This window comes from Castor canadensis, chromosome 4, assembly GCF_047511655.1.
Source record: "Castor canadensis chromosome 4, mCasCan1.hap1v2, whole genome shotgun sequence".
Lineage (NCBI taxonomy): Eukaryota > Metazoa > Chordata > Mammalia > Rodentia > Castoridae > Castor > Castor canadensis.
This window is the reverse complement of record NC_133389.1, coordinates 116,054,035-116,081,159: the sequence shown is the minus strand read 5'-3', so window position 1 is coordinate 116,081,159 and position 27,125 is coordinate 116,054,035. Positions and strand designations below refer to the sequence as shown.

The window sequence follows — 27,125 nt, the reverse complement described above, 5'->3', positions numbered from 1 at the left end:
CAATAGGAAGGAACAAGGGTTTTTGCTAGTTGAGATAAGGATGGCTACACAGGGAGTTGACTCGCATTGATTTCCTGTGCTTATGTGTTACCTTCTAAGTTAATTCTTCTCAAGCTAACCTTTTTTCTAGTTCCTGCAGTATTTCTTTAAAGCTAGAAATTTTATAGGACATTTTTTTGTCAGTACAGTTAGTTTTCCTTTCTTCCTTTCTTTCCTTCGATGTCTTATTTATTTCTTTCTTTCTTCCCTTTCTTTCTTTCTTTTTTTTTTTTTTTTTAATTTGGTTTCATTGGGGTTTTTGGAGACAGGATCTCATTATGGAGCCCAGGCTGGCCTCAAAGTCAATTTGCTCCTGCCTCTACTTCTCCAGTGCTGGGATTATAAGTGTGTACCTGAACACCTGACTCATGAATTTTTCATTTTGTTTTTGTCTTTCTCTTGGGGGGAAGGTGTAGCACTGGGGGGATTGAACTCAGTACTTTACACTTGCTCAGCAGACACTCCACCATTTGAGCAACTCCTGCCAACCCAGGAGTTTTTCATATTAGTGATTCTTTAAGTTTTCCAGCCCTTACAGAGCTATGATACCTCACATGTCATCTGAGGATCGTTAGTATTTTTTATTCATACACTGGTTCTTCCTCTCTTTCTAGTAGACATGACTACCTGACTCTCTTTTAATCTGGTGAGTCCGTGAGACTATGACAGTCTTGTCAATGAATTCAGAGCAAAAATTATGTGTGTCACTTCCAGACTGGAGTATTTAATTGTCAAGATGAGACTCTTTTTTTCCTGACACAGCAACCAACAATGTTTGAGACAGAGTCCGCTACAGCAAACAGGGTCTCTGAGTAACCACAGTGAATGGAGGAGCAGCACCTCCACTGACCCATGATGGACTTATAGAATGAGCCACAAATACATTTTTGTGGTTTTAAGCCATTTAGATTGCAAAATATTTTAATAGCATAGTTCATTCAATCCTAACTGATATAGATCACCATGTTAGCTATTCATACCAGTCTAAAAATCCTAATTAGAATTACTGATAAGGGTGAATATAATTTTAATAAATATAATGAGTTTGTATTTCTTGCCAGATATATAAGCAAGGTCATGGTCACATCATGAATGTCAATATTAGAAAGGATAATCTTTTGGGAGGGAGACAGGTGTTGAGACAGGATCTTGCAATGTAGCCCATGCCCAGCTAAGGAACAACTTCCTAATGACAGTTTGACATGGATAGTATTATAGAAAGTATATTGGACTAGTTTTAAAAATTTTTAAAAATCTAGATTTTGTCTGTACTCTACAGCCAAACTACCATGTGACTAAGAAAAAAGTCATTCATCTTCTCTGTGCCTCAGTTTTCAAATTTGTATAAACATGAGGCAAAGACAGACATGGTGGCTGCTTGAGAAGTGGAGGCAGAAGGATCATAAATTCCAGATCAGCTGGGACAAAGGAAGTGAGAACTTATCTCTAAAACCAAAAGCAAAATATAAACAGAAACGTTTGGAGGCATAGCTTAAGTAGTAGAGCACTGGCCTTGAATGTGCAAGGCCCTGTGTTCAATCCCCCCCATCTCAAAAAAAGAGAGAGAAACAAACTGTACACATTAAATAAGTCGCCCAAGATCACCTGGTAGTGACCTTGTCAAATCAGGATTCAGGTCCACACTGTTTTCAATTTTGTTTTTCCCATTTACCATAATAATGCATTTGCTTGTGTTGAATTTATATGGTCCTTTACAGCTCAAAGATCTTATGCTAATGCCTATGCAAAAACAACTGATGTAACATTTAATTTTCATGCATGTCTGAGGCCAATCTCAAGTTGAAAAACTGTTCCTGTTCTCTTCCTTTCTTTATGCATTATCTCCATTTATTTTCTTTCTCACCTACTGTGTTCAGTTTAAACTAGATGTGTTTCTCTTATGGGTAAGACTCAAACATTCTATTCTGTAGAATGGGCTCTAACAAAACTTTCCTCAAAGAAGTGGCAAAGGGAAGTAGGCACAACTTTCATTAAATCTTCTGTCACCTTGTGTAATTCTGAGATACAGTGTGGTTTTCAGACAAAAAGAGAAAGAGTATATGGCACCACGTAGGCTCCTGCTATTTTAGCTGAAGAACCATGTGAGATTCAAAATTTAATTTACAGCCTATTGGGTGGTAATGAAGACTTTGGGTTATGAAAGCATGTAATAGAGTTTGGGAGAAAATAGAAGTTTTTCCTCTGAAAATATCCTCACTCAAGATTTTTGGAGCTATTTCTATCAACTATATATATAAAATTACTTCTAACATTTATCTCTTAAAGTTTTTACTGAAGTAAGATATTCTGAAGAGTGGACATTACACTATACTAAAAATCATATTCATTCTTAACTACTTAAGTATAACTCTGGAAACTGGTCCATACAATAATATTGTTTGTAATTTGTAATAACATTTCATTAAAAAAATACCCACCAGCTGGGTGCCAGTGGCTCACATCTATAATCCTAGCTACTCAGGAGGCAGAGATCAGGAAGCTCACAGTTTGAAGCCAGCCAGCAAATAGTTCAGGAGACCCTATCTCAAAAAACACCTAACACAAAAAGGCTGGTGGAGTGGCTCAAGGTCTAGGCCCTGAGTTCAAGCCTGAGTACCATACAGTAAATAAATATAAATAAATAAATAAAAATACCCATGGACCACCTGATCTATATAAAATAATCAAACCTTTTTATATGGCAATTTATAATGAAATTTTACTTCTTGATAACAGTAAAAATGATTAAATAAACATCTAAGCTTTTATATCACTTCACCTTTGCTTTTTTGAAAGTAGAAATTTTCATTTTAAGAACATAGATAATATAACAAAGGTGTGGGTGTGTGCATTTTTATCCTATGTATAAATTCATGTAACCTCTATCACAATCAAGATACAGATGTGTTTCCCAGCCACCAAGGAAATCCTTTGTTCCACACCACTATATTCTCACTGTTCCCTCTGTTCCTGTCTCCTGGTAACCACTAAGCTATTCTTCACTGCCTGAGGAGTACATAAGTTGAATAATACAGTTTGGAACATTTTGAAACTGACTTTTTTCACTTAGGATAATGCTCTTGAGATCCATCCAAATCGTATGCATCAATAGTATATTCCTTTTTACTGATGAGTAATTTTCTTTTGTACGGATACATATATCAGAGTTTGTTTAAGGGCACTTAAATTGTTCATAAGTTTTGCTTTTACAAATATGCATAGAGAGGTTTATGTGTGAATATAAGCTTTCCTTTCTCTGAGACAAATGCCCAAAAGTGTGATTGCTGGATCATATAATAAACACATGTTTACTTTTATAAGAAACTTCCAAACTGTTTTCCAGTGTGGTTCTCTACCATTTTACATTCACACCATCAATGGATGAGAGATCCAGTTTCTCCACATCCTCACCAGCACTTATAACTATGGCTATTTTTAATTTTGGCTATTCTAATAGATATATAGTGATGTCTCATAGTAGCTTTAATTTGCCTTTCTCTAAAGATGACTGACATTGAATATCTTTTTCTGTTGTTATTTGCCTTATGTATCCCCTGTTTGGCAAAACATCTGTTTGTGACTTTTAACCATTTTCCTAATTGATTTGTTTTCATACTGTTGAACTTTGATAGTTCCAAATCCCATTTTATAGGTTGTGACCTTTTTCAAAAATCAGTCCATTGTACTTGGGTATTTCTTGGTTCTCTATTCTGTTCTACTGATTTATGTATATATCTGAAATGACATTTTTGAAAACTAATCCAAGTGGCATGTTGTTTCCTTTGTAGTAATTCACTTCCAATTAGGGGTTATCTATTAGAAGACAGTTGAATCTCGGGAAGTTTCAAGCAGTCTGATAGTTAAGTTGACCAAAGATAAGTTACATGCATGGATGGTTTGATGTGACCATAGGTTTTATGAGTGTTATGGGAGAAGACAGAAGGTACTTTCCATAAAAGGAACCCACAAGTTACAAATATCAAGTTACTAAAAATACCAAACATTTCAAAATTCAGTGCTTTGTGCCAACTCCAGAATGCTTTAAGAGACATGTGAATGATTGCTTCTAAAGAGACTAGATTAAAAATAATGTATATATTCCACATACATATATCTGTTTTCTGGAGTTTTTTCATTCCATTTCATCCTTCAAGATAGAAATTAACAGGTCTGGGAACACTCCAGGTCCCGATGCAAGATTTTAACTCACTGAATATTCTATAAGTAGCGAAATGTCTGCTTGTGGTTCATGATCTAAAGAGTTGCAGCTAGGCCCAGTTTTCTAACACACTCTGCTGACATTTGTTTGAATAGTAAACCAAACCTAATAGGACTCTTAGAGCACAAATAAGATAGGATGGATGATGCAAAACAAAAAAGGAATAAAAACCTGCAGGCCAATTGCATGCCATTTTCTCTAGTGGGGGGAGGATTTAAACCCTGAGCAGATTATTTCCACTTCCTTCAGTATGTTTGGATCTGTTTTTATCCACAATTAGCAAATTGAAGCCTCTTTCTACTAAACAACATTAAATATGTGTTTCATAAACTCTTTGAGGATTAAATTGATGATAATCTGCTCTATAATATTTGTATTAAAAATACACAAAAGAAAATTCTTCTGCCAGTAAGAAATAGAAGTTTTCTAGAGAACTTAACTCTTTCTGTGTATTCTATAACCCTCTAACTCATACTCTTCTAGGAACTTTTATTCTCTGATTCTAACAAATGGAAAGGAGCTCTTATATCTCCAAAATTCTGGCTTGGTGGAAGCAATCTATGTCTCAAAAGGAAAAATGCTCTTTTAAGAGAGTTGAGGTTCATGGCAGACAGGGGGATACAGTTAGAGCAGGATTAGCGAATGACATACATGAACACAAAATACCTAGCTAAAGGGGGAGTGAAGCTATCCAAACCCAATGTTCAGATCATTGACTGCTTTTAGTTCATACAATCTTCACACTTCATATTCCACTGAAAAATCCAGATGACATGAACATATACTAGTTTTTTGAAGCCTTTTTATTCGGGGAGGGGGGACTGGGGTTTGAACTCAGGGCTTCACATTTGCCAAGCAGATGCTCTACCACTTGAGTCACACCTCCAGTCCATTTTGCTCTGGTTATTTTGGATATGGGTTTCATGGACTATTTGTCTGGGTTGGCCTTGATCTGTGATCCTCTTGACCTCAGCCTCTCCTTAGGATTACAGACATGAGTAATCACCCAGTACTTGCCACATATACTAACTTTGAATATCAATCAAATTGTGGCATCAATAAAACTGTTTCAATGTAATAATCCTTTCCACTCTACCATGTATGCATTAGAGAACTAACTGGTACCCCCTGCTTTGTCTCTTCTGAGTTCATTAGTGGAAAGTATTCATTAGTGAATCAAGCATGTTGGCTCCATGACTGCACAGCTGTGGTAGTTTTGCTCATTTTTCTATTAATAACATTTTATATTATTTATAAGCAGGACATTATAATTATGTTGATTTCATTAGCCCCTTCATATGCTTCTTTTAGGGTTTTAAAAACTGAACAGCTGGTTTTCACAAACATTTATTAAATAGTTTTGATTAAAAAATTAGCTTCAAAATCTAAAACTTTGCTTAAATTTTACTTGGCAACAACAGTGGCACGAATTATTCAAAATGTGATATGTGACAGGTGCAATGTGCTGATAAAATACCACTTTTATTTCTACTCTTTAGAGTAGAAATTTACTAATCCCACCGGTAATAGTGACCAAAAGAAAGAAGTGCTTCAAATTATTATGCTAATGGTTTATTAGAATCAAATCACATTTGAAAAATCAGATGGATTCATGAATTAACCCAAATTAGCCTTCTTTAGATAAAGGCAATAAAAACAAAACTACTTCTACCACTTTAAAACCCATTAAAGTCCTAAATCCTCAATAAATATGCTCTGTTTTTTCCTGAAATATTGTATCTTGGCCAAAATTCATCTACCCTCCTCTTCAGTGTCTGTTACTGTTTTGATTGTTCATCAGACGCCACCCTAAACCTCAAACAGCTATGCCATGCATAAGATTCCAAAAACATGGTTACACACACAAGTCCTATCTGTCATTAATAGAGGACTCTAATTTACTAGATAATCTTTTTTATTCTATATAAGCGAACAGCAACGTGTTCTGGTGGTTTAAGATAAACACATCATTCAAGTGTTAATCAATCAGAACATATGAAATCTTACCTGCTCAACTGTGACAGAGTAAGAAAGCTAAATTCTAGTATTGCCTCTGTCACCAACCAGCCACATGAAAATGGGAATCTAGAAGAAAACAATCTAAAAGAAATGTTTCCAAAAAGTACTTCTTAGCAATAGATTAAAGAGTCTTAAACTAATCAGTTGTGTCATCATGCCCACCAAATCAACTTCCTTCAAGTCATCTAGAAACACTGTTTCCTGTAACCAGTGGAGGACAGATGCTTCTAGCCTTAAACAGGGAAGTGTGCACTTTAACTTCCTTATCTACAACTTGTTTTTTTTTTTTTGTGGTGCTGGGGTTTTTGTGGTGCTACACCTTGAGCCACTCCAACAGCCCTTTTTTGGGATGGGTTTTCTCGAGATAGGTTCTCTCAAACTGTTTACCCAGGCTGACTGTGAACTGTCACCCTCCTAATCTCTGCCTCCTTTTTGCTAGGATTACAGGCGCCAGCCACCAGTACCCAGCTATCTACAACTTTTTAATCTTCGAAGGGCAAAAGTTACATCACTAATTTATGGAGATGATCATAATTGCTTTCCTGTCTCTAAAGATGAGCACATATGTTAGGTATTTTTGAAACTCCCTTGTAGTTAGTTTTTAAGGCAGTTGAAAAAAAAATGAGATTAAAAAGTAGTTAATCTTAAAATTGACCAGGTTATATAAAAACTATTTTAAATTTAGTTACATATTTAAAATATTATAAATAAAATTTTTATTTTTATTTTTGTACTGGGGGTACGTTGTGGCATTTACAAAAGTTCTTATAACGTATCAAGTATATGTAAAGCTTTTCATAAAATTAGTAAGAATAGAATAACATACCACCAATTTAAAGTATTCAGAAAGGCAAATAAAGAAAATAATGGATGATTTGATATAAATCAGGGTAAAAGGAATGAACATTCACAAGAAAAAATAAGCCCTAATGAAAAGATGTCAAACCTCACTAATAACTAAAAAACAAATTAAAACAATGATATTTTGTTTCATATAAGAAATAAGAAAAAGTAGCAAATTTAGCAAAAGACTTGGTGCCTCAAGGATTTGGAGAAAATAAGCACTTTCATATAATGTTGGTTACTAAAACATCTTCTGATTGTTATGTTGAAATATCTAACACAATAAAAAATAAAGTCTACCATCTTTGATACATAAAATTTCACTGTAAAATTTTATATTACTTAAATGCCTGCAAATAATCCCAAAATACATGTGCAAATGATCATTAAAATATTTTTATGGAAAAAGTCAACTTAAATATCTTTCATGTTTGGCTAAATAAAGTTCACTCATATAACTGAAGGCAATGCAACAATTTATATTTTTCTAAATAAGTTCTTTTTTTCATTTACTTATGTATTGTGCTAGGTAGGGGTACATTGTGGCATTTACAAAATATTAAATATGTTACAATATATTAAATATGTTATACTTGAATTCACCCCTTCCAACATTCTCCTTTATCTTCCCCTCCCTCCATTCCTGGAATAGTTTCAACAGGTATCATTTTTCCATTTACATACCTGTGTACAGAGTATTTCTACAATATTCACCTTCTTATACCCTTTCCTCACATCTTCCCTTCCCCACTATTATCACCGCTCCCCCCACTCCCCCAAAGCAGGACCTATTCTGTCCTCCTATTCTTCAATTTTGTAAAAGGAAAAAAATGTCGTTTTTGCTTGTTTAAAATAGCTGCACAGGGAGTTTCTTGTGGCACTGCCATGTATATATGTATAATAGCACTTGGTTCATCTCCTCTATTTTTCTCCTTTCTACCTCTCTAATGGTGGTTTCAACAGGTTTAAAATTCTATATTCATTCTTGCATAGAGAGTACAACCATATTCATCTTCTTAACTTCCTTCTTTTCTCCTCCTCCTCTCGTATGTGACTTCCCCTTGGCATGACCTGTTTTTCACAATATTGCTGCCATATTTGTATTAGGTCTACAATACAAAACATATTGTATGTTCTCTCTCATATGTGGAATGACATTGTACATATGAGAGAGAACATATAGCTTTTGGCTTTCTGGGCCTGGATAACTTCACTTAAAATGCTGTTCTCCAGTTCCATCCATTTACCTGGCAATGACAAAATTTCATACTTCTTTGTGGCTGAGTAAAATTCCATTGTATATAAATACTACATTTTCCTAATCCATTCATCAATAGTGGGCATCTTGGCTGTTTCTGTGGGTTAGCTACTGTGAATAGTGCTGCAATGCAGCAATTTAAAAGGCTGATAACTCTACATTGCTGATAGAGAAAATGCTGTAGCTATATCACATGAAAAAAGTAAAGTATGAACACTGTATAGTTCATATCCCTCTTGTATAAACTGAAAAGGTACATGTATTTATGTGGAGATCTTCACATTCATTTTTTAGAAAGATTCACAAGAAATTGTTAACAGTCATAAGCTTTGAAGAGAGATATTGTGAATAAGGGTTGTGGAACACTTTGGGTTTTCTACCATCTTATTTTTTTTGAATTTCAATAATTGGCTGTTATTAGTTGCATTTTTTTAAAAGTTAACGAGAAAGAAATAGATGACAACCATTTTGGTTTTATTTACTTTTAATTTTTTAAAATAAACTTAACACTTTTAATATTTTTTAAACAAAACATATCAAACAAGAATTAACTGGGCCAGTAAAAACTCAGAATAGTCATTATCAGGACTAACATTTTAATTTCACATTAATTCACATTGGATAGAGTCAAGTCAATAGTTAAATGGGACTATTGGTTAGACAAGATTGAATGGAGTGCTGTTGCTTTCAGATAACTACTATAGCCAGGCCTAGTGGTACATGCCTGTTATCCCAGCTGCTCAGGAGGTGGGGTAGGAAGATTGCAGTATGAGGCTAGCCTGGGGAAAGTTAGTCTAAGACCCTATCTGAAAAACAAACTAAAAGCAAAAGGACTGGGGATGTGCCTGAAGTAGTAGAGCACTTACCTAGCAATCACAAAGCCCTGAGTTCAATCCCTAGTACCACAAAAAAAAAAAAAAGGTACAGGACCTCAGTTCCTGTAACCTGAGAACCCCTAAAAAACATTCTGATGACTAGAAAGGAAAGCCTAACAAAACAGGCAACCCTGCATGGATGATGTACTCCAGCACACCCTGCTCCCTCTGCCACTGTACCACCCCTCTGCCAGTCTGCCTACCTAACTCCACCTCAGCCTTCAAGAGTCAGCTTGGGAAGCACTTGCTCTGAGAAAACTGCCTAGTCCCTTCTGTTTCACTCTTGTGGTTTAGATACTTGTTACTCAAAGTGTGGTCCCAAAACCAAAACCATTTGGCATGACATCAAATGGGAACTTAGAAATGGAGAAGTGGGAGAAATAGGAAGACCCACTAAATCTGTATGTGTAACAAGACCCCTGGGTGACTCATATTCACATACAAACTTGAAAAGCAATAGGCAAATAACTGTGTGCTCACAGTTCCTTATGCACACCTATACCAAAGCATTAGTTATTCAGCATTTACAACTTTGTTGGCTTGTCTAAATTACACTGTGAGTTTGTTAATGGCAAAATCTAAGGATTTTTTTTGCTCATTATTTCTCTACATCCATTATATCTATCACACAATGGATGCTCCATAAATGTTAAATAAATGAGCATGTGAGCAAGAATTAGTGAAAAATAAGCACAAAATTTAATTCATTTCTTCTTAGAGCAATGCATCATTTATGTGACAATATATAAATATTAACTGAGCAATAGAAAAAGTAACTTTTAAAAAGATATTTTGAAAAACCACTCTGTTTAAACATATTCATATTGTAGAAACACATATCAAAATATTTATATTCTCACCAAATAGTACATAAAATCAAGGACTCTACCTAGAGCCTCTTATCATACCATTTATCCTCTCTTTTAAAAAAGCCTCACACTTAAATTATCACAGAACATTACCAATTGGGATGCAAGCCAGCAGCTGAAAAGATAGAAATAAATTACTTTTAGATTTCTATTGTTTTGTTGATGACACACAAATTAGGTTACTGTCTAAGACCGCAGCTGTTGCTGGCTCTGCATCACTGTTTACTATAATTACTGCCTTTGGATTTCATTCTGACCCATATCCTATTATAGGATATGCCCAGGCCCGATGAGAAAGTTCAGAAATCAGTAGCAACCACAAAGCTTGCAAAATCATTCTTCTGTGAATATTTTTTTCTGATAACATGAAAATTCTTTGGCATTCCTTCACTCCCAACCAAAATCCTCACCTGGCTGTTTCTCGCCACTCAGCATCCTCACCTTCACGCCAGCAGATCTCATCCAATTCTGTGAAAAGGTCATGAGGAATGTGTTCCTCATCATCATCCTCAGTTCCAAGAATAAACTGTACCCGCTGTGATGGGGTGTCTATGAAAAAACCGGAGACATGAATATATATTTTCATAGCTCCAAGCTTAAAATGTCCCAGTGACTATGTTCAAAAACACTCCAAATTCATACTACCGCTGCAGCACTCACCCAGTGTAAACCTGGATATTAAATTTAAATTTAACAAAACATTAAGTGTACTATAGTTTGGAAACATAAATATTGAATGTACAGAGAAAGAGAGTCTGGAAGGAAAGAAATAAAATTGCCTATATTCATAAATGACATGATTATTTACACTGAAAATCCTAAGAAAGCCTCAAAAACTTAGAAATAAGTTTACCAAGGTTACAGGAACAAGATTACACAAAAATCAATCACATTTCTGTACACTAGACTTATAAATATTATAAACAAAAATGCAATTTACAATAGCTTCAAGAAATATATATAAGTATAACTTTAACAAAACATGTGGAAGATCTATCTTCTGAAAACTATAAAACCTGATTAAATGAATGGTTTGAAGTTACAGAAGACCTAAATAAATGAAGATATATAGTTTCATCAACTGGGAAAATCATTATAATTAAGAGACTATTCTCCCCAGATGGATCTATAGCAATTCCAATCAAACTATCAAAAGAATTTTTGTAGATAAATATAAACTAATTCTAAAATTTATACAGAAAGGTAAAAGGAGTTTAATGGCCAGTTTTGAAGAGGATGAAGAAAGTTAGGGGTTACTTACACCATCTATTTTTAATAATCATAGATGCTTCTTAAATTATGATAGGATTACAGAATGTAAACCCACTGTAAAAAGAAAATACTCTGAGTCAAAAATGAGTTTACTACAGCTAACCACTTGAACATCACAGCTTAGCCACACAGTAGAATTTGGATTGTTCACCCTGTGATCATGTTGCTGGCTGGGAGTTATGGCTCACTGCTCAGCAGAACAGGAGAGAAGAGGGTCTCTCACAAAAAGATGTCATACTGCAGATTGCTAGTCTGGGAAAAAAAACAAAGTTCAAAATTTCAAGTACAGTTTCTACTGAATGTGTATTGTTTCTACACCATTGTAAAGGTGAAAATCTTAAATGGAGTCACCATAATTTGGTGGTCATCTGTATCCTATCCACAGTCATCAGGAAAGTGTGATACTGGCAAAGAGATAGATGATGTCTGTGTGCCCCTCAAATCCTAACTTCCAATATGATATGTAGAAGGCTGGATGGAGTCCTCAGGAATGGAGTCCATTACAAGATGGACTCCAGAGATCTCTCATGCTCTTTTATCAAGCAAAGATACAGGGAGAAAATTTCAGTTTTCATCTCAGAGGAAGGTAACCAAAACCCAACTATGCTGGCACCCGATCTCAGACTTTCACCTTCAGAACTGCGAGAAAACATTCCTATTGTTTATCAGCCACTAAGTCCATGGTATTTTGTTATAGCAGACTGAACTGTTTAGAAACTGAACTAAAACAGGCACCTAGCTCAGTGGAACAGACTAGAAAGTCCAGAAAAATAGTTCAAATAAATATGCAAAGTGACTTTTTAAAGTTCCAAGGCAATTTACTGGAGAAACACTTTATCTGTATCTTTTAAATGTCTTTGAACAAATGGTGTTAGAACAATTGAACATACACGTGCAAAAAAATTCTTGAACTAAACTTCACATCTTATACCAAAATTAACTCTAAATTGGCCATCTCTCTTAATGTAAAACATTAAAATACAAAACTTTTAGAAGAAAACATATGTTTTTTGCCTAAAGTCAGAGTTTTTCAATTTGATGCTGAATGCATAATCTATAACAGAAAACAATGATAAATTAATGTGTGTCAAAATTTAAAACTTTTACTCAATGAAAGACACTATTAAAATATAATTATGAATTACATGGGGGGAGAAAAGAAAATATTTACAAGATGTATGTTAAATAAAGCCTTGTGTCCTAAATATGTGAAGAACTCTCAAATAGTAAAGAACAAACAAGTCATTTAAAAATGCACAAATTTTTCAAGTGACACTTGACCAGAGAAGAAATATTGATCACAAATAAGCACATGAAAAATTGTCAGTGATTTGTTATCAGTTCAGTAGTGCACATTACAAATAGTGTAAACCTTCCTAGCCTGCTCAATACACAAACATCCTTAAAAAGATAGGCACAAAAGCAGCCAGTTGCCCCTGCTCACAAGATGTGCAGGAATATGAGTGATCCATGGAGAACTGCCTCCCAACAACCATCTTTATGGTCATTCTAATCACTCTCAGAGGAAAATCTCTGCTTGAAATCAAAGTTATTTGTCAGAACTTAAATTCCTTTGAGATCTGGGTGTAGCGGCACATATCTGTGATCCCAGTATCCGGCAGGCAAAGGCAGGAGGATCACAAATTGGACACCAGCCTGGGTTAGATAGGGATTCCAGGGCCCTAGGCTACATGACAAGACTCTGTTTTTAAAAACTTCCTTCATAAGTCCTTCACTATATTTCTACTTCCGTTACCAATTTTATATGTCCCTTATTCAATGTTCTTCATTAAAAATAAATTACTAGGGATATTGCTTTCATTTATATTTTTAATAGATTATGTGATCACTTACCTGTAAAAATTTTCTAGATTGCTGGATACATAGTCAAAATAAAGAATTCATACTATTTCTAAACAACAGTAAAAATAATTAGAAAATCTAGTAGGAAAAATCCATTTACATTAAAAGAAAAGCATAAGGTTATCAAGCAACAAATCCAACAAAATCATGCAACACATTTGCATAATTTCTTCACAATACATTTGTGATGAAAATTATGAAACTTTTCTGAATGATATAAAAGAAAATTTAACTAAATGAGTAAATGTATTCTAATAGAAAGACTCAATAACAGAAAAGTATCTTATAAATTCAGTGTTACTGCAATATAACATGTGGTAAATGTTAAGTATTTTTAAAACACAAAAAAATGAATAAATCAGTAACAAGTACATAATGTTTACTGAAATCCATATTAAACATTTTACTTATGAACATAAACCAATTAATAAGTAATTGATGACCTTACAAGTCAATTAATAAGTTTATTTATCATAATATTTAGGATCTCAGATGACAAAGGTGAAAATATACACACAATTATAGTTTTTAATAATTATTGTAATAATATATTTTACTTATATTGCTATATAGGTAAATATTTATAGTGGGACCCTAAGTCATGCTTGCTTCATGGGCCTCATCTTCTGCCACTCATTTCCTCACTATTACATTCAGGGTACATTGCCTTCCTTAAGAGATCTTCTTTTTCTGGGGATCACAGCCAGGGTCTCAGGCATGCTTGGCAAGTGCTGAACTCCACACCAAGTCTCCTTAAGATTGATAAGAATGTCATGTTCCTCCCTATCTACAGGGTCAGTGCACATGCCATTTCCTCTTGCTCACCCTATATCTTTCTGCTCTGCTCTCTGTTAATGTAATATACTTTGGCATTCCTACCTAATCCCCTTGCAAACACACACACACATTTGCATGCAAAAAATTATGTCAGGCCCTTGTTATCCTAATTAATCACCTTACACTTCTTCTTGTTACACTTATCTCAAATATAATCAACGTATTGTGTAATAATTGATACATCTGTCTTATCCTTAAAATGTATGATTAACAAAGGCTGAGACTATGTTTGCTTTATTCATTGCTACATCCTCAGAACATATCAAATGATTAATAAATATTTAGCATTTATAAATATTAATGTATGGCCAAGATATATTTTAGGGTTTCTTCTGTCTTATTATATGTACTTCATGCATTGCTTTCTAGATATACAGGGTCAACACATCATTGTTTTGCTGTTGGTGATTGCTTGCTTTTTGGAGGTGCTAGGGATTGAACCCAAGGCCTCATACTAGGCAAAAGCTTTACCACTGAGCTACAAACCAGCCCTTCCATTTTAAAATGTTTCTTAAAAAAGAAAATAAACTTGATCAACATTTTCAAAGACTTATTACTGAATATGTTGCCACAGTAATGTTAACAAATCTCATCTGCTTGGGACGCATCCAGAAGTTGAGTAAATACAGTCAATATGAAAAGTAACTTTGGCCTGTTAGACTGAATATAACATAGACATTTTAGAAAAATGGACAATAAAATAATGATGAAAATGTTCAATTAATAATAAGACTGCCATTGTGAAAGAATAGGACTAACTAGCTATAACAATGAAGAAAAAAAAACCTTGAAGTAAGTTAGATGAGGGTAGATGTGATTATTAAAACAAGGAGGAAAATAATCCTTTGCTTAACTCAATATAACTGCTCTCACTGTTGTTGTTACTGTTGTTTTATTTTGTATTTATTTATGTATGTCACAGCTTTATTGAAAAATAACCTGTATGCCATAAAATGCATAAATTGGAAGTTTACAATTTGGTGACTTAGTACATTCAGGAACTATTGCCACTGTCCAGTTGCAGAACATTTTCATCGCCCTCCAAAAACCCTATGCTACTTTGCAGTCAGTCTGTCCTTACTCCCAAACCTAGGCAATCGCAAGTCTGACTTCCATCTGTATAGATTTGCCTTTTTTGACAATTCATACAAATGGAATCATATAATCACTTAGCATAGTGGTTTTCTTAGTGAAGCATATGTCAATGCTTCATTCCTTCTTATGACTGAGTAGCATTCCATTATTTATAGTACAGTACATTTCATTTATCAACTCACCTCTTGACAAGGCATTTGAACTGTTTCCAAATTTTGGCTATAAGGAACAATGCTGAAATGAACATTTGCTTGTGTGTTCCTCCCCTCATAATGGAATTTGAGCTCAGAGCCTTGAACTTGTTAGGAAGGAACTCTACCACTTGAGCCTACCATGTAACTCAAGTGGCTTTTGCACATGTGTTTCTACTTATTTCTTGTGTGGGTTGCTGGTTGCACAAAAGTTTGTTTATTCTTTAATATGCTATTAGTATGTATTAGTAATGCAGCAGTTTCACTGTGACATTTCCATATATGTGTACAATGTACCCTGGTTTGGTTCATCACCTCTATTATTCTCACTCTTTCCCCTCCTCCTTCTTCAAATAAATTCAACAGGTTTCAATGTTCCATATTTAAACATGTGTAGAAAACACAATAAACATATTCTCCTTCCCTTACCCTCTTCATTTACCTTCCCCTCACACTGAAGCCCTCCTCTTAACACAACCTGCTTTACATTCCTGTCCTTCATTGTTTTAGGTGTCTGTTCATTGTTCATTGGGGTTTTGCCTTAGTATTTTATAATATACATTCCTTGGGAGCAGAAATTTTCAGAGAATTTAGTATACTTGTGCCAGTTTTTAAATGTATATTTTATATATACAAAAATATAAAAAATAAGCAAAATATTCTCAGTATATTTTTACAACATGAAAAATTTCCCTTATTATTATTAAGTGGAATTAAATCGCTATAAATAATATAAAAACAAAGTAGAATACTTTACATGAATTAGATATCCAGATTCATGAGACTCCCTGACAATTTTGTAATCTTCTTAGTCAAAAAGGTTCCGTGACTGGGCAATTGATTAAGTAATAGAAAGAAAAGAAGTTTCAGTAAAAAAGAAAAAGTGGGACTTACTTCTTATTAGATTAATTGAGAAAATAAAATAGTACCTTTTTAAAAATCGCATACTAGTGATGATAATTAGTACTGATGAAAGGAGTGGTGGGAATGGTTATATTGCTGACACAGGTTTGGCTGGTAGAAATAGGAAGACTTAAAATTTGAAGCAGAAGTAATGGGAAAATAATAGTGTCATTAATTAAAAGAAGGTTTTTCAGAATGAGGAACTAGTATATGTTGAGTGCTCAAAAGATGACTTTTGGGTATGTTTAGCTGGAAATGACTATGGGATGTGCACACGAGGAAGGTCATAATGCAGTCAGAGAGTTGAGATTGGATTCTGGAAAAGAGAACGGGGCCAGAAGCGGAGACATCCACAGCATTTAACCAGAGCAGATGTAAGGCTGAGATGGATGGCAACTAAGACACTGAAGATTAGAGGGTGATGTTTCAACAGAGGGAAAAGGTCAGGTTTGATATTTGGGAAAAGGAAGAGCAGTTGACAAAAGAATCAGATGAAGAATAGATATATGAAAGGACTGCTATTAAACAAATACTTAGTGATCACCTTCCTTTTGTTCAATATTGTTTGAAGCAGTAAATAAGACAGATATAAACAGAAAAATGTCTCTGCCATCTTGTTCTTTCAAAAGAACAAGAAGTTGATAATGTCAGATGCTGAGAGTAGTCAATGTTGAGAACTCAGTAAAAGCAAGAAGATTTGAATGGAATAATTTTAAATTAGGAATTTCAATGAACATGTATTATTTATAATAAATAAACAAGCTATTTCTATTTGGAATATAGATGGTTTTCAATAAATGATTAGTCATGAAAAACAAATTTAAATAATTATACCATATGAGAAAAGCCAGTAGTAGAATCATAATTGGAAATAGCCAAGTTCCTCTTCAAACTTTCATCTTTTGGCTATGTTGCTCATATCTCTTTAATTATTCATAGGCTAATTACTCAGGGTCTTAAATCAATTGTTCCTAATAATCAGTGAAAAAATTCTCTTTATTTCAGATCTTGTCCAAAAGGTCTCTACTTTAGGCCCTTTCTAAACAATGTCCAAAAATATGTTGCCAAATATTTCTCACGTTAGCATAACAAGTATAGTGACAGAAGTGAACCACGGAACTTTCATTTTAATATGTGATTTTAATGTCATGAAGTATACAAATCCTCACACCTTTCATATGCAGTGTAAGGAAAGATATTTACAAAACATTCACTATTATGCATTTCTGGGTCACAGACAGTTTTTTTCTTCTTTATTCTTATTATACTTCATACAAATTAGTATTCAGATAATCTATCTTGTAAAACAATGGCACAAAGACAAGCTTGGTAATTCTGTTTCAAATTCGTGTCTCTGGTCTCCTTGAAGCTCAGAAATATTTTCCAATTTTAGTTGACCTTTAAAATTTTGCTCATACTATTTGAATGTCATACACAATCTGTTCATTTGAATTCCTACAATTTAATTTATATAATTGAAATTATATGCTTATTATTAATGCTAAGTAGTAATTATGTTACAGGGTAATAAATTGATAAAAATGAATTTTCACCTGAAGTACCAAGAACCAATAGGTATTTCTCGCCAAAAGGCACAAGACTATATGCAGAATTTACAAACTATGTTCCTGACTCTCACTCTTCACCCACAGTGAACAATAAAAAGGTCACAAACAAAAAATGGTGGGCACCTTTTCTAGGAGATTTCTCCAGAGAAATCCCCTAAAAGGGAGGGCAGGAGTGTGTGCCCATCCCTCTGGCCAACTGAGTGGCACTCCAAAGGTATCAGAGGAGCTTTCACTCTCCTGAAATGGACTGAGAAACATAAACCATACCTAGCTGCTGAAGGCTGAGACTGCTGCTTTGAATAACATGTACCCTCAGAATTTATCAGGACGATGAGTATGGGTAGTTGTTTCACTTATGAGGAGAAAGAAAAGGGAAGGAAGAGAGGAAAGGAGGAAGAAAGGAAAGGCGGAGGGATGGAAGGGAGGGAAAAACGGAGGCAGGGAGGGAAGGGTCTAAAATGGATCCCATCTAAGAGGCTGCCACAGAGCAATGAGAAAATGTCATCAGAGAGATCTACCTATAGCTGAATGCCTAGGGGATAAAGAATATATAATAAAGCAGAAGAGAGTGCCAGTGAAAGATTCTTCAGGAGAGAAGACTCAAACAACTCAAATTCTTTTTTTTTTTTTTTTGATACTGGGGCTTGAACTCAGGGCCTATACCCTGAACCACTCCACCAGCCCTTTTTTGTGATGAGCTTTTTCAAGATATGGTCTTGCAAACTATTTGCCCAGGCTGGCTTCGAGCCATGATCTTCCTGATCTCTGCCTCCTGAGTAGGTAGGACTATAGGTGAGAGCCACCAGAGCCCGGCTCAAACTCAGGTAAGCCTAGAAAGTGTGACATCAGCTTGCAATTGTAGTGGTGCGATAAGAACTTTCTGGTTTCATTCCTATTCGTTCTGCTCATTTCCTATGCTTTAAGTCTGCTGGGACCAGAAACTACTGTTGGGAATATGATGGAGTATTTGCAGTAAGGAGATGTTTAACGTAGGGAAAATTAAAATGCAACTTCTCTTTCTTCAGCTATAGACTTCTCACTTACTGCAAGACTATGCAAGAGAATGGGGGTTTAAAAATCTCATTGTCAACTCAAGTTCAAAGTGTTCATTGTTGCATAAGACTAAAGATTCTAATTCTTGACCAGAGGACTTGGGGTACCTAACAGTGACTAGAAAAGTTTGGGAACCCACTAGAGTTTTCATTCAGAAACAGAACAGCAATTTGATCTCCTGAAGAAATACAGCGTAATAGCACAAGACAGAAATAGAGTTACTTTATGATCAAATCTCACAAGTAGTGTTCATTCAGTATAAGAGTTATGAGAGTCTGACATATGACCACAGGTTTTTTTTTAAATTGTGCTGGTGGGGGTACATTGTGGCATTTACAAAAGTACTTACAATATATCAAATTATTACACTTGAATTCACACCCTCCACCATTTTCCTTTATCCCTCCTTCCCTCAATTCCTGTACTAATTTCAACAGGTATCATTTTTCCACTTATATACATGTGTACACAGTATTGTACTATATTCACCCTCCCACACTGTTTCCCAATGTCCTACCTCCTCCCACTGATACTAACTCCTGTAGTCCTTTTATATTCATAAATGAGTTATTAACCTTTAACTTTCAACATTGAATTAAAATAGTTGACTACGGTAAGATTACAAAAAGAGGAAAAAAAAGATAAAACAGATTTTTATGAAGTTTATTAATTTCTTCTATGTGTCAAATGCTTTCATACACTGTCTCTTCCATGTAGCACAATAACCTAACATTAATTAGCCTTAAACACAATACAAATAATGAAGAAGTTTAAAAGTTAAATAACTTTTTTAAAATGTTAATTGTTTCCTCCAATATGCAATAGCATATTTTATACATGATTACATATGTTCAAGATATTAGAAAGTGGAAAAAGGAACTATATTTATATAGCATATTTGCTTTAGGCATTTCTTTTGTAGCATTCTAATAGTACTAAGACCAAATATTTTAAGTAATTTGTCAAGTCAAATTCTACATAAAATGAACAATAATGGAGAGATAGCTAAGTCTCATGATTTACTATGATTTCAAAAGCTAATTTACTGGATGGAGCAGGAATACATTTTTTGAAGTGACAGTGATGAATTCCTAAAAATAGCAGATGAGCTTAAATAACAAACTACTACTGTCTCATTCTAAAAACAGACTACCTGAGTGATATTAATCCTGTTTTTTAACCTAATTTAATCAAATAAATTAGTTCTAATTAGTTTATTAACTCTGTGTCTAGCTGTTCTAGAAAAAAACTAGAAAAAGTATTTTGAATAATCATAAAATAGCAAAAACTATAATTTTAGAGTTATGTGACAAACTCAAACCAGTCTTTTCATTGGACTTACTAGTGCAGGTCATTACCAAGACAGCACTGTTTAGAGCCTGCCACAGCCTGTTCTGACTTTTGAATCATCTGTTAGAGGCCACATCTAATAGCAGTCATGCCTCAGCATAGGTATTATGTTCCCAATATCTATGAAATAGCTTTCTCGTCACTATTTCCAAGGATTTATTTTAGTAATTTTATTTCAATAATATTATATAACACAATAATGCCATGCATCCAGCCCCCCAAACTCAATTGCTATGTACATGAGCCTTAAACTTAGGCCTTATTAGTGTTTCCCCTTATAACGCATGAAGATTATTCACCAGACACCTTTAAAATACTAGTCACAAAATAAACTTGAAGAAATAGCACCCTTACCATTATGTTAAAGAGGACTTGGAAGTGTGAGATAGGGTATCAGATATTCAAAAGACTTCTCTAAGATACTTTTCATTCTTTAAAATAGAAATTGTTTCATAGGTATTAGGCTCTGTTATAATCATGCTACAAATACTTTTTTTTTTCAGTACTGTGGTTTGAGCTCAGGGTCTTGTGCCTGCTAGGCAAACACTCCACCATTCAAGGCATATCCCAGTCCTTTTTACCTAAGTTATTTTTCAGATAGGGTCTCACTTTTTGTCCAGCCCTGCCTTAGACTATAATTCTCCTACCTCTGCCTCCCACACAGCCAGGATGGCAGGCACATGCCACCATACCTAGCTTGTTTTGTTGAGATGGGGACTGGCAAACCATGCACCTCCCAATCTGTGCCTCCTAAGAAGCTGGGATTACTGGTGTGAGTCACTGTGCCTGGCCTACAAATACATTTTTAGCATCTTAAGGAGGGACCTAGATTATGTTCCAATACAGTAAATGTTCAAAATGTTATTCAATGCCTATTTTTAATGTCTATTAAACCTAGACACTTTAGAATAGTATAACATATATTGTGTAAATTGAAGTACTATCAATTCAGAGTTTTCTAAGTTAATATAAATATTTATTCTATATTGCAGGTATTTTGTTTATTTTTTTGTGACAGGGCACTGTAATATAAAATTGTGGACAAGAATATGGCAGATCAAGATAAAGAACTGCTTTTATATAAAAAAGAACATGGAAGTAGAAATGACAGCACAGAGAAATTTGTCTAGAGAATAAGCTTCCCAAACTCTTCACAGTCTTTTCTGGAATATGAAGACATATCAAAAGATACCACAAAGAGAGTGAAAGCATTACCCACAATTGTGAGAGAACATTTAGAACATGTAAAACCAACAAAAGACTTACACTTATGGCACATAAATAACTTCTAAAAATTGGTAAAAAAAAAATCCAGTTTAAAAAAATATACAACTTTTATAGGTACTTCAGAGAAAAGGATATCCAAAATGGCCAAAAAGCATATGCAGAGTCACTCAACCTTCTCATTAATTAAGAAATACATGTTAAAGCAATGACATGTTACACACGTCACCAGACTAGCCCACCATTAAAAGAATGAAATTACAAAGTGTTAGCAAGAATGTAAAATGACATAAGTTCTAGTGCTTTGCTAGTTGTAGTGTAAATATGTATCTTAATTTTGGGAAACTATTTGGCATTATTTATTAAAATTGAAAATATGCATACTCTATGACTCAGCAATAAATAACTTCATTCCTAGGTATGAGAAATGTGTATGTGCACCAAAAGACATATACAGAAATGTTCACAGTAACTTTAATTACAATAGTTCCTAATTGGATATGCTGTAAATGTCTATCAATAGTAGAATGCATGGTATATAGAAGCATATTAATATACTATATAATAATGAAAATGAATAAACTAAAGCTATATCCAAAAACCTTGGTGAATTCTACAAACAGAATATTGAGCAACAGAAGCCTTGTGACTGATTTCATTAATATAAAGTTCAAAAACAAGCAAAACACCTGGTATAAGAATACAGGCCATAGAGCCATTAGAGGAGGAAGGAGAGTCATGACTGGGAAAGAGCAGAGAGAGTACTAACCCCAGTAGTAGCTTTACAGATGCTTCTGAGTCACACATCATTCATTGGCTTGAATTTCTATGTTTTAACACTTATGAGTACTGGTTTTACACTGCACAATGAAATGAAATTTTAAAACATTTTGACATTCTTTTATATCACCCAACTGGAAGCTAAAATAGGAGCAGAAAGCCATTACCTATCAAAAATCTTTGAAGTCAACTTTTCTATATTTGTTTCATTTCTCCTAGGTGTGCATAATTTGTCATATAAGCCCAGAAAAATTCTTTATCCAATTCCAGATTTGTGCTAATATATACAGCACCTTTGTGTACCATATTTTAGGTACCTGTTTAATAGAGTTTTTTTGTTATTCAGATTCATTTCTACTGCTTATAGATTATTTCATTGGCATAATACTATCAACTTTCTTTGGAAGGCTAAAGGAAAAAATATCAACATTAATGTTTTGAATTTCTCTCATTATTGTTTATACTTTTACTGACTTCAAGCTCATCCTTCAAACTAATCATTTGTAAATAACTTATTCATGTGCCAGTTGAAAATATAATTTCTAATTTCATATGAAGTAAGTAAAAGATGATATTGAAAATAAAAAGATGCAAAATTCAACAGTTTTCTGTTATTGGGGGATTGATTGCAATAGAAAGGAGAATTAGCTATTGTATTCTTATACAAACTATGGAATTTATTAATTATAGTACCAAAAGTAAGATGAATTTATTTGTTGTCACCAAAGATTTTTGTAGAATCAAAACATCACCATCACTACTACACAAACAAAATGTTGAGTCTATCTTTGAATTCACCTGGGAATCACATTCTAAGAATTGGATCTGGTGGACTGGAACCAGTCACTGCAGGTCTGTGACACAAGTACAATCTCTTTTGGTCATAGAAAAGGTCTTTTGTTTTGCCTGAATATACCACTAAGACAAAAAATTTCCCAACAGCACTAGTTCACACAATTGGATCATTTAACAAAGTAGGATTATGCTCCAATTGCTCATACTTTGGAGTAACAAAAGCTTTAAAAAGTGCCAAAATTCAAACATTTCTTCAAAGATTTTGTTAGATTGATGTCTGCTCCAGAAATTTGGGCTCAAATTATCCCATGTTTTTACCAACCCATAGTCCAATTTACAATGCAAAACATCCAGGCTCCCAGTAGAGGGACTTGATATTCCCTCAAATTCTCCTCTATTTTTATCTCTTTGGAAATGAAATTCTTAAGAATTTTGAGACACCTGCAGTGATATCCTCAAAAGAGTTTCATTGGAATCCTTCCAGTTAACAGAAATACTTCTTAACTTTCTTTACTCATTAGAAAATTTCCTTGTTGCCTTAAGCATAGAAATCCCATGTATCCTCACTATGAAGAATATAAAATCCCAAATCAAGTAGGATGGTGTTAGGAACATGATGTCAGTCCCACCATGTGACTGAGAATTTGATTATCAAGGCAACTGAACTGGCTGTGGGATAATGATAATGGCAGACTGGTCCTAAAGAAATTGAAAAAAAAGGTAATATAGGAAGATCTACTGCTTAGAGACCACTAGGGTGCCAACAGTTGTTCCTGATGAAGCAGATCTTAAGTCTAAGCATCAATAAAGATTCCAGATGGTTAGGGGAAGAAAAAGGTAGGTGGCATACAAAAATGGAAGCTGACACATTAGAGAAAGAATCTGGGTCACCTGATTTTCAACTTCTGCCAAATGAAGAGTCAAAAACTTCTTAGGACCAATGGGTCTTGGTTTTAGCTTGACATTATATCACCTGAGACTACTTTTTGAAAATAAAAGTTTTTGAGTGTAGGGACCAGCATCAATCAAACTCCTCAGGTTACTCTAATGTGCAAATTGGTTTGACATGCAATGCTCTAGAGCATAGCTTGTCAAATTTTAACATACATACTAGTTACTTAAGAACACTGTTAATGTGAAGATTCTGACTCAAAAAGTCTGGGTTATGGCCCAAGATTTGTAGGGCAAATATTTCTGGATCATTGACACTATTCTGGCTCATGGAACTCAGACTGAATACAAGTTTCTAAGATAGTAGATCTCAACCTTGTTTGCATAATTGAATTGCCTGAGGAACTTTAAAAAAATTCATGTACGGTCCCAAGCACAGAGATTTTGATTAGCATGTGATTTGGTCATCAATATGCTTTTAAAACTCCCAGGTGCAGACAGTATTGACAAACAGTGTTCTAGAAAAACTGACATAATGCATACAGCCATGGGGGGATAAGTGACAGTAGAAACAAGCAAATGATGATAAACATAACTTACTTTTATTTGTTTACCAAACAATTCTGAGATCACTTGAATATTTTGTCAAATAAAAGGAGATGATGAAAACTCCCCCAATGACCATTCTGCTCTTGGAAGAAATACATGGTATTTGGAGAAATTTAATGTCATTAACTATATGCAGTATGAAGACAGGGATCATACTGGTAGCAGCCTCTCTAAGCAATCTTAGGAGAGATGGCTAGTCATAGCATAGACATGCCTTTCCTGGTATGCAATAAGGAAAAAGAAAAAATAGAACTCTGTAAAAATGCTAGAAATCAGCGGAGATTAAAAATGATCTTGACAGACCAAAAGAGAATCATAGTTCTGAACATTATCTACTATGGGATAAAAAAGAACATGTCCAGAAATAGCTGGAGATACCCAAAAAACTATGAAAACACAGACTCTATAAAACAAAAAGCAATGAGGAAAGGGTAGGTAGAAACATAAAGAAAATACTATGAGAAAGAAACTCAAGAAAACTAAAAATGTAACAGCAAAAATTTAAATCCATTATAGAAGTAATAAAAATGCAGAATTGATATTATAGTTATTAAAATGACAATATGAGCCAGGTGCCAGTGGCTCACACCTGTAATCTTAGCTAATCTGGAGGCAGAGATCAGGAGGATCACAATTTAAAGCCAGCCCCAGGCAAATAGTTTGGGAGACCCTATCTTGAAAAGCCCTTCACAAAAATGGGCTGGTAGAGTGGTTCAAGTGAAGGCCCTGAGTTCAAACCTCAGTACTACAAAAAAAGAAAGATGGCAGTATGAAAGACTAATATTAAACTACAGAGGAAATAGACAAAGAATGGACACTGAAAATCCAACTTATATATAATTAATATTCACAATGAAGCTACAAAAACAAATGAGGTAAAATCAGATATAATAGGAAAATGTTCTCTAAGTGGAAAATATCAAGAGTATGCATATTAAGAAGGTGGTTTTTTTTATAGACCTACCATTAATTCATGTTTTTCTAACTAAAGGAACACACAAAAATGTCTACAAGCATTCAGACTTGAAAGACATAAACCTAAAAGAATAAAAAAGTAGTGATAAGAGACTTTCTTTGTTTAATGAAAACAGATATTGAAAAAAACAAAATCTGTAGAGTTGTTTCAATGAAATTATTACCCCCAAACATATATATTCAGTTAACTTACTTCATATCTGAATGAATTAATGTAGAATGTGGATTTGAGGAATATTGAGGCACTATTTAAAGTAAGAGAAAAGCCTAAACTATGGATTAAGCCAGGCAACCCTTGTGAGACAAGACTGGCATTCCTCACCATAGGAGAAAATCATAGTTTTCACAAGCCTTAAATCCAGTGTAGGTATTTGGATGAAAGAGACTCTGCCTGTGTGGTAAACCAGCATTGAAAAAAATCCATTTTGTCGCTCTTTATGTCTTCAAATAATATAATCAGGTGGTATCTTGACAGGGGTCTATTATTTGAGACTGAACTAATCTGAGGACCTGAAAAAAGAAATAATCACATATCAGGGAACCTGGAGACAATCTGCCACAATATATTGGTATTAGTGGGAGACAGCCACGAGAGGTCACAAGAACAGTTGTCAAGGTGGGGAAAGATCCTTGGATATGGACCCACTGAGAAGTTTAGCAGCAGGGAGTATGGGCTGTAGAGAGCATGATGGCCAGTGTCCTTTCCTTCTGTAGCAGGACATGAGCCCCATCACCTGTGGATTAGTTCAGAGAAGAGATGGAGAATCCTGAGCCTGTGGCCAGTGGAGTTCAGCCTCTGAAGTTCAGCTGCTCCCCTGCCATGTGTAGCTTGCTGCCAGGTGGGACTGAAGGCTCTAAGCCTAGGTCCAAAAAATTGTTTGATTTTCCCAGGTTTTTCTCTCCCACAAGAGGGATCTGAAAGTTCATGATTAGAATGTACAGTGTCATTTTCCCTCAGTTATCTACTTTCAGCCCAGATCTTAGTGCTCTGTTTGCTTCCTCCACACGCTATGGCCCTCAGAAGATCCCTCAGAACTACAGTAGATTCTAGATATGACCCACTACCAGATCTGGCAGAGTCTAATATTAGAGAACCCAAAGAGAGGCTTCTTCAATTCTTTGCCTTATATTTTTACATTTTAAACTTTTTTTTGTTTTTTACTATATCTTTAGTATTGTTTTCACTTTAATTTTTTTATTGTTTATTCTTCATCTGACCTTTACAATTTTATTTACATACATTTTCTTTATTTTTAAATCGGATATTTTTTCCCTTGATCCCTATTCTTCTTCACATTCTTTTCTTTCCCTTCTTTTTATTCTCTTATTTAATCTTGCTTCCTCTTTCTTTTTTCCCTTTCCATGTTCCCTCCTTTGTGTCATTCTATTATTATTACTTTTACCTTTGTTAATTTTTAACTTTACAGTTTACATGATTCTTACACTTTGGTTTCAATGGTAGTTAGTGGTAATAGTAGCTGATTTTAATTGATTTTTATTGTATTTCTATATCTGTTTTGTTTTAGTGTTGTTGCTGTTATGATGGTTTGTTTTCTCCTTTCTGAGCAGTACTGTAAATTGAGCTCCCAAGAGAAGC

At 34.4% G+C, this 27,125-nt stretch overlaps 1 protein-coding gene across 8 annotated transcripts in view; it reads right to left on the bottom strand.

The window, feature by feature from the left end:
• Slc4a10 (solute carrier family 4 member 10) overlaps positions 1 to 27,125 on the bottom strand; it is a 307,228-nt gene that overhangs the window by 107,079 nt on the left and 173,024 nt on the right. For all 8 annotated transcript variants that reach the window (XM_074070948.1, XM_074070951.1, XM_074070947.1 and 5 more), the window contains exon 4: positions 10,533 to 10,671. In XM_074070948.1, the coding sequence (XP_073927049.1) occupies positions 10,533 to 10,671 (139 nt within the window). The remainder of the gene's footprint in view (positions 1 to 10,532; positions 10,672 to 27,125) is intronic.